This window comes from Teleopsis dalmanni, chromosome 2, assembly GCF_002237135.1.
Source record: "Teleopsis dalmanni isolate 2A chromosome 2, ASM223713v2, whole genome shotgun sequence".
In the NCBI taxonomy this organism is placed as follows: domain Eukaryota; kingdom Metazoa; phylum Arthropoda; class Insecta; order Diptera; family Diopsidae; genus Teleopsis; species Teleopsis dalmanni.
Genome location: NC_051847.1, coordinates 174,291,860 through 174,303,392, shown reverse-complemented (window position 1 = coordinate 174,303,392; position 11,533 = coordinate 174,291,860). Strand labels below are relative to the sequence as shown.

Here is an 11,533-nt window from a genome sequence, read left to right as displayed (position 1 = left end):
GCCATAGAAATTAATTTTTGTTCTAGGTATCTACCATTGGGTACCCAAATCACTCAAATCTCTGCCGACGTCGCTTCAGTCGTTTTTGCTTCATACCAAAGAAGATTTTGCAATATTCTCTGCTTCATAGGTTCAAGAAATTTTTATATTTCTTTTTTGTGTTTTTTTCTCCTTTTGCTCTTTGAGGTGTTGTTATTGCTTTCTTAAATTATAATGTAAGTAGTAAAAAGAATTATTCTCTATTTTATATTCATTCATGCCTACTTGCTTTGTGTTTAAATATGAACATATGGACATTGATATTTTTGTATGTAATTTCGGGGGCAAGAGATATCAAAATTTTATTTGCAGCATTGAAACAATTTTTCATTATGATGGCATTTGAAGAAAGAGTTATAATTGTTTTCGTAATTAATTGTTATTAAGTATGGATTTTCAATTTTATCGCATTTACATAATATTTATATTAAATCTTAGGAAGTAATACAATCATAAGAACACATGTATATAAAATTATTACCAATAATTCGTAAAACATTTTTTAAAAATTGTATGATTTAGCTTTGCCAAATGTATTACAATAAAATTATATAGAAATCGATTTAAGATTAAACCTTCAGTTTATATGGCAGTTTGAATAATTAACGCTATTTTACATATATATGCACTTAAAAGATACTGAATAAATATAAACGAAACATCAGTACAAGGGGTACAAGTGTATCGACTATTAGCTTTTGCAAGCGAATAATTGCCGAGAAATGGGGATTTATTTAAATAACTGCATAATCATTTATAGTTACTAGATCGACATACATGAAAGGTTATCGTTAATTAAATAGAAGTGACAATTTTCATGTTACTAGTTGCGTACTAATTTCCAGACCACCATTAAGGTATAATGCATCGCGCGTTTTTTTTACATTGTGTGCCCAGGAGGCCTAGTCCATGTTAACGAAGAAATTTTGTTTAAGAAAAATAATATAGAAAAGAGATTTTTTTTACTATTTCAAATTTTTTTTTTATTATTTGTTCTCTATTTCGTCCTCAAGAATTTGAAGAATTTTAGTTTTTTATATTAATATACATACATTAGTATTATCGACAAAAAGTTTTTTTGCATATAAATGATAAAAAAATATATTATCACACATAAATAATTGGAAAATAGAATGGTAACAAAGAAGAAAGAAAACAACCTGCAGAAGATTTTCCGAAAATACTCCTAAACCTGCCTAAAATCCTACCACAACAAGGCCCAATGACAAAACGACAACAAACAACGCTCAGGAATAGAGGAATACCACCACCAAAAAGAGAACACATTTGTTAGTTCTTCCCGTTATTAGATATATATATGATACATTATTTTTTATTGTTTATATGTATAAACTGCTTTGTTAATTAATTGATCAATATCCCGTGAATAACCATAAAAAATAGCGAAAGTTTCTACGTAATAAATATTAATATTTACATATTTATACATATTTATTAACACATGTTTATTAATAACTATCTTAAAATTAATTCACTTAAACTATGTATTTTGAACAAAATAAATAAATAAAGTAAGTAGTTATGGTAATAAATAAATTATAAATAGATGTTATTAAGCCTGTATTAGGGCAAATTTGTAATATAAGGTCATATAACAATTTATGCCTTAGTCGATTTCACTTTCTCTACCATACAAAGGAATTGCTTACGAAGTAATATAAGCAGAATAAAGCCCAGCAATTCAATTCGATGAAGTCTGCAGGTCCCAATAAACCAACTCGGTAAATTATGGTAAAGTAAACTAAAATTTCCTAGGGTTTTTTTGCACTGCACTTATGTTAAAAGTTTTCAAAATTATTTATTTCTTTATTATATATCTTATAAAAAGTTACCAATGGTAATACCTAATTTACCTAATTTACCACACTCGAAATTCTGGTAAATACCAACATTCACTGCCATACGGACATAATTTACTATTTTCCTCAATTTACTTTCAATTACTCGAACTCACACACGGTCAATTACATACAATTATCTTATTTTAGCTAATACTAATATAACATTCATATAACTGTTATTATACCTGATTAAAACAAAAAATTGAAATTGGTTGCATTTGCTTCAAATGTTCCTAAAATAAGATCAAAAAATATTCATATTCTTCCAAATAAAAGTACATATGTTTATAAATATACATTTATACACATACATATACAAGCGCGGGCGGCGGGGGGGGGGGGGGGGCTTGAGATGAAAAAACTGCAACAAAGTAAAACGCCATAATTTTTTCATTTTTTTTAAATTTTATTGAATGAAAGCAAAAAATGTCGGAAATAACATCAAATTTGAGAATCGGTTTAGATTTGTTCGTATTGGCCACCTTTGGCACGAACTATGGCCTTCAAACGGCCAATGAAACCATCACACGCTGCCCGAAAGTGGCTCTGCGCTATTTTGTCCCATTCTCGGCGAAGCGCTTGCTTGAGATGATCGACACTTTGGTATTTTTTAGTGCCAACCTTGCTTTCCAAAATACCCCAGGCACAATAGTCCAACGGATTGGCATCCGGAGATTTTGGTGGCCATTGTGCGGTGGAAATGAAGCGAGGAACCTCATTTCTTAACCATTCTTGGATGGCGCGTGCTGAGTGCGATGGTGCTGAGTCCTGTTGGAATGTCCAAGGTCTGCGGCCGAAATGTTTGCGTGCCCAGGGCTTCAGAACTCCCTCCAAAATATTTTCGCGATAGATTTGCGCATTTAATTTGACACCACGGTCGATGAATACGAGCGGCGAGCGACCATCGGCTGTTATGGCGGCCCACACCATCACCATGGCCGGCTTTTGAGTTGTGATGGCCAACCGAAGTTGCAAATTTTCAGCTGACCTCTCTGGCAAGTAAACACGATCATTTTGTTTGTTTACAAACTGCTGGATAACGAATGGTTTCTCATCGGAGAAAACCAAATTCGGCAGTTCACCACTTTCGGCCAAGCGAAACAACTCTTTAGCTTTTTCGAGTCTAACTTTTTTTTGCGCATCAGTAAGATCTTGCACTTTTTGGAACTTGAATGGCTTTAGTCCAAGCTCATTTTTCAATATTTGCCGAATGGCATATTGCGATATGTTCAGCTCACGAGCCATTTTTCGTCCACTGCGACGCGGATTTCGTTCAATTCGCTTTTTCACTTTTCGAACCATTTCTGCCGATGTTGCTGTTTTTTTTCGTCCACTTCCTTGACGTCGGGCTACGCTACCAGTATCATGGTAACGAGCGATGGTACGAGACACAAAACATTTATTCACTTCTAAATGCTGGAGGGCTCTAACGATAGCCACTTGTGGTTTTCCAGCCAAATGCAAAGCAATCACACTATCACGCTTGAATTCCATCACAAATAACTTTTTTTTTGAAAAATTCCCACCAAAATGCTTTTGTGCGCTTGTAAACAATATAATGAGCTGTCACTAGAATAAATCTGACAGCTGTGGGACGAGCGGTTTAGAAATGACAGCAGTCTGAAGTTGGTTGCAGTGTTTTCATCTCACCTTGTATATATGTAGATCAGTATTCTTCCAAACAAGTAGGGATGTTTCTCTTATTTGCATTATGAAGTGATATTAAATGCATGAAATTTTTACATACTGCTTGCTGGTGCCAAGCATTAATTGCAAAAACAAATAATTACACCAAAAACTAATTTGACTGTTTTCTTGTACTGCCTGCATTCGTAACAAGCAAATCTGTTTTTTGTTTTCATTTTTGTCCTTCAGTCATCAATAGTAAAATTTTAAGAAAGAACAAGCATAAGCGCGACCGATCTAGCAGCAGCGCAGAAAGAAGAAATATCTTCACTCCGCCCTCCCGTGCCTGTTGCTGAAAATTTAAAAATTGAGTCATTGTGACTCTATAATATTTTTACTCAATGTTTCGAGTCATATGAATTCGAATTTTTTGTTGGTACTTTTATGTATTTTTATGTAACAAAGGTACATTCAACTCGAGAGAAACATAACTCGAAGAAGAGCAACATATGAGAATATCAAAACAATAAATGTCTGCCAAAATACCAAAAAACTGATTTTTGTTTTCAATCCATTTTTTGTGAAAACGAAACTTCACAGAAACTTTCAAAATGAAAATTTGAATTTTCAAATTCAACCAAAAAAGTAAAAAGTCCTTATAATAGTTGTAATCATTTTTTCATATTTTTCCTACTAATAGCCAAAAGTTTAAGATTCACAAAAAAAATTCTATAAAGCTTATATCTTTTTCTTGTTCCATAAATCACTGAAAAATGGTGCTAAATATGAACTTTAATAAACCTCAGATAATTTAACGAAAAAACTCGTATGTGATAATGTCACAACATTTATTACATAATAAATATTTAAATAGTTATATTTCAAAATTCAAGCAAATCGGTTGAAAAAATACGAAGTTATCGTAAATTATGTATGATAGTTTTAGTTATAAGCAATCTCAAGTACTGTTTACTTTATTGTATAATTGTATAATCATACATCGAAATTGTTTAATTTCCTATTATTTTTTTATATTGATAATAGATTTAAATTAAATATTTATTATAATAGTTATAACTTTCATTTTAATTTTATTTAAGACAGTTTTTGTACTTATAGTTTAATTAAGTTGTATTATATTATATTATATTATTTTGTTTTGCACATTATATTATATTATGTTGTGTAAGAAAGTAATTATAAAATAAATTAACTTCTATTTTTTTTTCATTATTCAATTATATATGTTTTTATGCACTTTAAACATTGCCACATATGTGAAATTTGTGATTTGTTGCTAAAATTTAAGTTTAATCTTTATGTCTCCTAATATATAATATATACTCCTTTCTGTAATAAATTACTAAAGAGGAAATTGATGAAACAAGAATTGTAAGTATTCATCTCATTCAATTCAATCTTATTCAATCAAAAACATTTTTACAACTCTGGTTGTATTCATAAAATTAATTCTCACTCTAGAAAATAAAAATAATTTTCGTTATTAACTAACAATTCTAAAAAAATGAATTTATACTCATTTTAATTAATAATCAAAATTTTATTCTAGATAATGATTAATTTTTCATAATTTAAAATAATATCTTAAATATTGCACACCACAAACCAACGCTTTAATTAAACAATTTAAATTATAATTATGTTAAAGCTTTTATAACTCAAACTTCTATAATCCGAATTTTCTATAACTCGAACTAAAAAGTGTGCAATAGGGTTTTAAAGGTAAAATAACATAATTCTGCGTCCATAACTCCAGTTTCTCTATAACTGGAAAAAAAATATTGTGACGTGCCAATAGAAATATGGGAAAGTTCATTCTATTCGAATTTTTATTTTAAGTATGAATCCAATTTGGTGTTAGAGAAAGTCCTTTTTTCAAAAACAAATGTTTAATTTTTTGTTTCTTATGTTGCTTCTTTACGCAAATGCATAGAATTGGCATTCCTTCCACCGAATATGACCTCTGAATTGCAACTACTTGATCAGGGAGTAATTCAAAATGTAAAGTGTAACTATCGCAACAGAATCGTAAAAGAAGCACTAAATTGTATAGAAGCAAACAAAAAGAAGGATATTACATTTATGGATTACACAAATCATGTAACAAAAGCTTGGGATATTAATGTAAGTAGTCAAACGATAGCGCACTACTTTAAAAAAGCTGAATTTTGCGAATTTTCTACATGGGACGTAGAGGACGACATTCTTTTAGTTTTCATGAATAACATTTATGAAGATCGTGAATTGATCTTAAAGTGAAGTAAAAATAAATAAATAAAAGAACTTTCAATGTTACTCAACGATTATATTGAGCTTGATAATGAAATTTGTACATCACGCTTTCCTACAGATAACGATATTATTGAGTATTATATCCCTGACCCAATTCTAAACGCAATGAAAAATGAAAATTAGTGTTCAGTGGATGAAATTGTTTATCAGCCTTACAAGAATGGAATAGAAGACTTGTTCAAAATTCTGAATTTTTATTTGCAAACGAATGATACTACAACTGATAATCACTATAACCCTTTGAATAAATTAAAATATACTTTTACTGAAAATAAAAAAGATTAAAATTCCACTATAACTTCTGTGCTGTATTTCAAATAAATAAACAAATATCTTAAAATGTAATTCTAGTTTCTTTCAAAAATAAAAAAAAATAAAAAAAATTCTCTAACTCTCTAAGTCTCCATAAGTCGAACCTTTTCTTTGCAAAATGGTACTTCGAATCATGAAAGTTTGACTGTATTTCACTTTTTTTGTTTAATAAGTTTAAAGAAAATCAATGTAACTTTAACATTATAAATTCACAAACATTTCTCATTCTAAATGAATAAACTTCTGAATAGATTTTTCCATGTTGACTATAAGAATATAGATATAATATATAGGCAGCTCTAAATAATAATAATGATAAACTAATTATATTTTTAAAATTTAATATGATAAATTTGATAAAATCAATGATGATATAAAAATTTAAATTTTCTAATTTTTCAATGAAATAAAAAAATTCTAAATAATGAAGGCAAAGACATAAAGTATAAAATAATAATTAAATTCCAGTCTGTAAACTTTATAAGGCAAAAAACTTTATTCTGGGAAATGTTTAAATCGAAAAAATTAATATAAAAATTACATTAATTATAAGTAAATTGTTATAATTTTTAAATGTATTAATTTTTTCTCTTTAGTTGATATAAGTGTACATTCTTAAAATCTCAACAAATTTAATCAGTAAGAAATTATATAACATTCTTAAAGTAAGAAATATATATTAAAAAATTTCTAGAAATATTTTATAAAATTAAATAAAAAAAATAATATCTTTTAAACTATTTAAAATACATTATTAAAATAAATAATATTTTTTAAATATATTATTAAAAAAACAAATAAGGGACCAAAACGCCAACGAAACAGAATAGATTTAAACATAAAATTCTAAAGCATTGCATATTATTATGATTTATATGATATTATGAAGTATTGAAACTAAGATAAGAATACCTAATGTCCCTTCGCAAACTTTTAAAGTTGAATATATTATAAAAAAATAATTTTTGTAATGAAATCCATTCATATAACCATATATAAAAAAATAAATTCTTTACACAATAAATTCTAAACTTAATAATATAGATTGTAAATGTTTTCGATTAAAATAATACTCTAATTAATGGTATTAAATAACATATTAAGAAATAAAAAGTTAATTAATTATCATTATTTAAGTTTTAATAGTTTAACAAAAACATTCCCAAATATGCATAAACAAAACGTTCTTGTCTTTTTCTGTTGTGACTTATTCAAAATTAAAATCAACACCGCTTTTGAAATCATTAATTTATTATTATCATATGTATGTTTATATTCTCTTTGATTCATACTTCCTCACTTATGCCGCTCTGCGAATTTGAGTATAAAATTGAGCCTAAAAAGGGTCTACCAGTAGAACCGCAGTGTGATCAACGAATTCGTTCCTGATGTACTATTTATTAACAACTATGTTCCTGTATATTAAAATCTCATTGCCTATAATCTGCATTGATAATTTAGCTGCTTTTTAAGAGTATAGAAGAAAATGTATAATAAATTAAGTTACAATTTAAACTCAAATACTTGAAATTGAGCAATTTATCAGCGCCAAAGACCGTAATATTACGGTCTTAAGCAGTGTCATCACGGTTGCCACTTATGGTACTTTAGTACCAAAATTGGTACTTTTTTTTCGTTTTTTCGTTTTTTCGTTTTTGGTACTCATGTTTAAAAAATGGTGCATTTTTGACGACCCAACTTTATTGTGGATATTTCCAAATAAGTTTTTTTATAAATCAACTTTGCACTATTTCATATTTTGTTCATTTATAACACTATGAAAAACACAGAACGAGAAAACACGAGATCTTTTTTTACAGAAATGGTACCTTTTTAAACCAATTTTGGTACAGAAATAATTTTCAAGTGGCAACCGTGAGTATCTTGATACATTGGTGCCAATATTTGGGACTCTATACAGTTCGCCAAATAAATTGAAAATGCGTTGATACCTTGAATTTTTTACAATTTATACGGTGTACCAGAAAGCGTCCATAACATTGTTTTAATTGATTAATAAAAGTTAGCAAATTTGTTGATATCATATGCATATCATGTGACTTACTGATTTCAAATTTAAGTTAGTTAACACTGACGATCCTAAGGATCAACTTATGCCTATTTTTCAGAAACAATAAATTGAAATAACTATCGGCAAGAACGATGCAGTTTTTGCTCGAATGAGGATAGTTTTACATGCAATGGATATTTTTCTGTGCAAGTCAGATAAAGTTTTGGTTGCTCCTCCATGAGCAAAACGTGAGTTTATAACTACCTTACCAAAATAAAAAATAGTAAGAATAATAAATTATGCTGGAAGATTCAGCTTTATAGAAAGTGTGAAAATAAGGAACTCGACTATGTTCAATGATGATACTTATGTAGTCTTTTTTATGAGGATATTTCTTGGGTACACATATGCTATATAACTACAATGAAAAAGAAGATAAACTGTTCTACAAAGTCATAGTCCTTCTATAAAACAAATTTAGGATATAAGGACATAAAACAATTTTAAAAAGTAAATTTATTTTATACATCTAAACAAATCTTATTATTTGGTGAATTTTTAAAGAATAGCTAGAGAGAATAAGAGTATAATGATTTGAAAGATGACTGTATAGGAAAATAGAAACGATTTTTTACAAAAAAACTAATTAATAGTATTAATAGTATAATAGTATTCCTAGTATTAACGTCACTGTACCGTTCGTAATATTAAGTCAGTTATATACATATATAGTATATATATAGTATATATAGTATATGTATACTAATGTATTATAGACAATAATCTTTTGTTAGGTAGGCATGTTTAAGTTCTATATATAGTTCTATATAAGTTCTATATATAGCTATGGTAGTTAATGGCACCTTTTAAAAGAAACTCGTAATAACTGTGACTGGCAGTTGGTATGTTCAACTTTCTGACACTACGTACTACGCATAAATTCCTTCATCATTAGCGATAGTAGTACTTATTTAAATAAACCTTTAGTAACTGAGTTCTACTTGGAACTCTACATCTTTAGCGATGCTAATTAGTGACACATTTTTAAAGATGCCTGTAGTAACTAAGTGTGACTGGGGGACTGCGATCTTTTACAAATTACCTATTTGCACTTGCTAGGGTATCAATTGCTTCAACAGATTTCCTTAATAGTACATTTGTTCTAAACTGCTCTGCTCTAGATTTGTCAGTCGAAATTAACATTAGTTATAATATTTTGTTATAGCCCAGTGTTATACATATATTAATAAATTATAATTACAAATTAAAAAAGATATATCAGTTCTATTCTACTACTTTGTTAGTAACTCTGTTTTACTTAATTCAATTATGCTTCCGTCTCCTCCTTCAACACATAAACACTGAACTTAATGGAATTTCTTTAATGTATTAATTTGTGCAAAACTTACTGATGGTGTACCATTGGATCCATCGTTGCTTTCCTCATCATTTCCATCGACATTTAACTCTTCACTGGTATCACTTCGCGCATAATTAGCAGCCGCAATTTGCCTTGAAGTAGCGGCAGCTGCCGCCGCAGCGGCCGCCAAGCCCCCCAATTGTATTCTAAAACCATAATCACTTAATTCTGTGCGAGGATTTGTTGGTGGCAAGCAAAGACCAGAGGCTGAGACGGCATTCGCTGTCATGGAAGCCGGAGTGGACACGGTGGTACAGGCAGCAACACTTGATGTGCTGCGTGCAACAGCCTGTGCCGCAACCAGCTTAATGCGTTCCAGATCCATGTCATGTATTGTTGTTGATGAGGGACTACTGTTTGCGGTTGCTTGTTGTTGTTGTTGCTGTTGTTGTTGTTGGGTATGTGAGGTCAGCAGCATTGATGAGGGTGGCGATGACAGCAACTGCGGGTGGCCTTGCAGTAAAGGATGTGTGGAATGTTGTTGGGTTGCGGAAGGTGAAAGCAATTGGTGTTGTTGTTGTAGTTGTTCGGAATGTGGTTGTAGTGGTGATGTTGGTGGGGACAGTGGTGAATTAGCCGGCGAGGGTGGAGTGGCATTAATTGGTATTGTTAATGTAGTTGTTGCAGTTGGAAATGGTGGACGCAGGTGAAAGGCATGATGCGATTGATGTGGATTATGATGTAACTGTTGTTGTTGGTGATGGTGATGTTGCGCCGCTGCTGCTGCTAAGAATTGGGGATTTTGTAGCAAGTGCGGATGTTGCTGCAGTAGTGCAGCGTGTGGATGTTGTAGGGGTTCTGGACGTGCCAGCTGTCGTGCACTAGCAAGTTCAAGTAGTTTACGTTGTTGCGAATTTGGTAACGCAACTGGTGATTGCGAGCGTCGTGTGGTGTTGTTATTGTTGTTATTGGAACTGTTATTATTATTATTATTAATGCATTTTTCACTATCGGAATCTTCAGTCGTGGGACTGTATCTGTTAAGTTTACTATTGTCCGTCATTTGTTTGAGGCATTCCAGTGAATAACGTAAACTCTCTTCATTGGTAGCAGTTGATTTGAGTGTTTGCTGTAAGGCAGCAACATTATTTGTTGGCAACTGCTGTTGATTCTGGACAAATTTGGTTGCTTTTGCTGTTGGAGAATTGACGACAGCTGTCGGCGATATACCGCCGGCTATGTTATGTTGGACTTCAGGAGAAGTATTCGATTTTGGCGAATCGGGATGTGACTTGGGACTCATTTGACCGACGGTAGCTGCTGTTTGAGTTGAATCTGTAGTTTTCACCGGTGATTGTAGCATCACCATTTTCACATAAGTAAAAAAACTTAGTTTGTTTAGTAATTTGGTATTATATAAATTATTTTTGGGCTTGTTTTTTTTTGTTTGAATTACAAGTTTTTAAAATTCACACAATCCTTTTGTTATTAATTTTAACACTTATAGCACACAGAGTATTAATTTAATTAACATAATTTATTAAAAAAAAATTAATTTTTTTATGGAAGTAAGTTCAGTTGTAGATTTCTTTTACTACGCACACTTCAGCATTTTCCGCTAAATAATTTCAAAGTACTATTCACTTCGATGGCAGCCAATCGACTGTTACTGATATCGCATCCGCAGTGCGTATCTTGTCTAATCCGCGCGCAAACCAATAATGTCTGAAGAGGGTTGATTTTTATTTAATCTCTTCCACAAAGATTTTTCTATTTTTTTCCTATTCGACTCAAACGGAAAGAGTAAAAGTGTGCTGCCTGCCTTTACACGATAAACGACGACACAAACTAATCAATCGAGTTGACAACTTACCGTGCTTGCGGCAAGTGAACTGAACCAACTCAAAATAAAAATACTACAAGAAAAAATAAGAAAAATTTCACTCTTGCTACCCCGCCACACACAACTACCGATGCTTGGATGCTGTAGGAGAACAGCGTCTATGGTGG

At 30.7% G+C, this 11,533-nt stretch overlaps 1 protein-coding gene across 1 annotated transcript; it reads right to left on the bottom strand.

The window, feature by feature from the left end:
- Positions 1–9,530: 9,530 nt before the first annotated feature.
- On the bottom strand, positions 9,531–10,892 carry LOC119676204 (homeobox protein slou-like). Its single transcript, XM_038087438.1, has one exon. It carries the CDS (start codon positions 10,890–10,892, stop codon positions 9,531–9,533), a length of 1,362 nt encoding a protein of 453 aa, XP_037943366.1.
- Between the last annotated feature and the right edge of the window lie 641 nt (positions 10,893–11,533).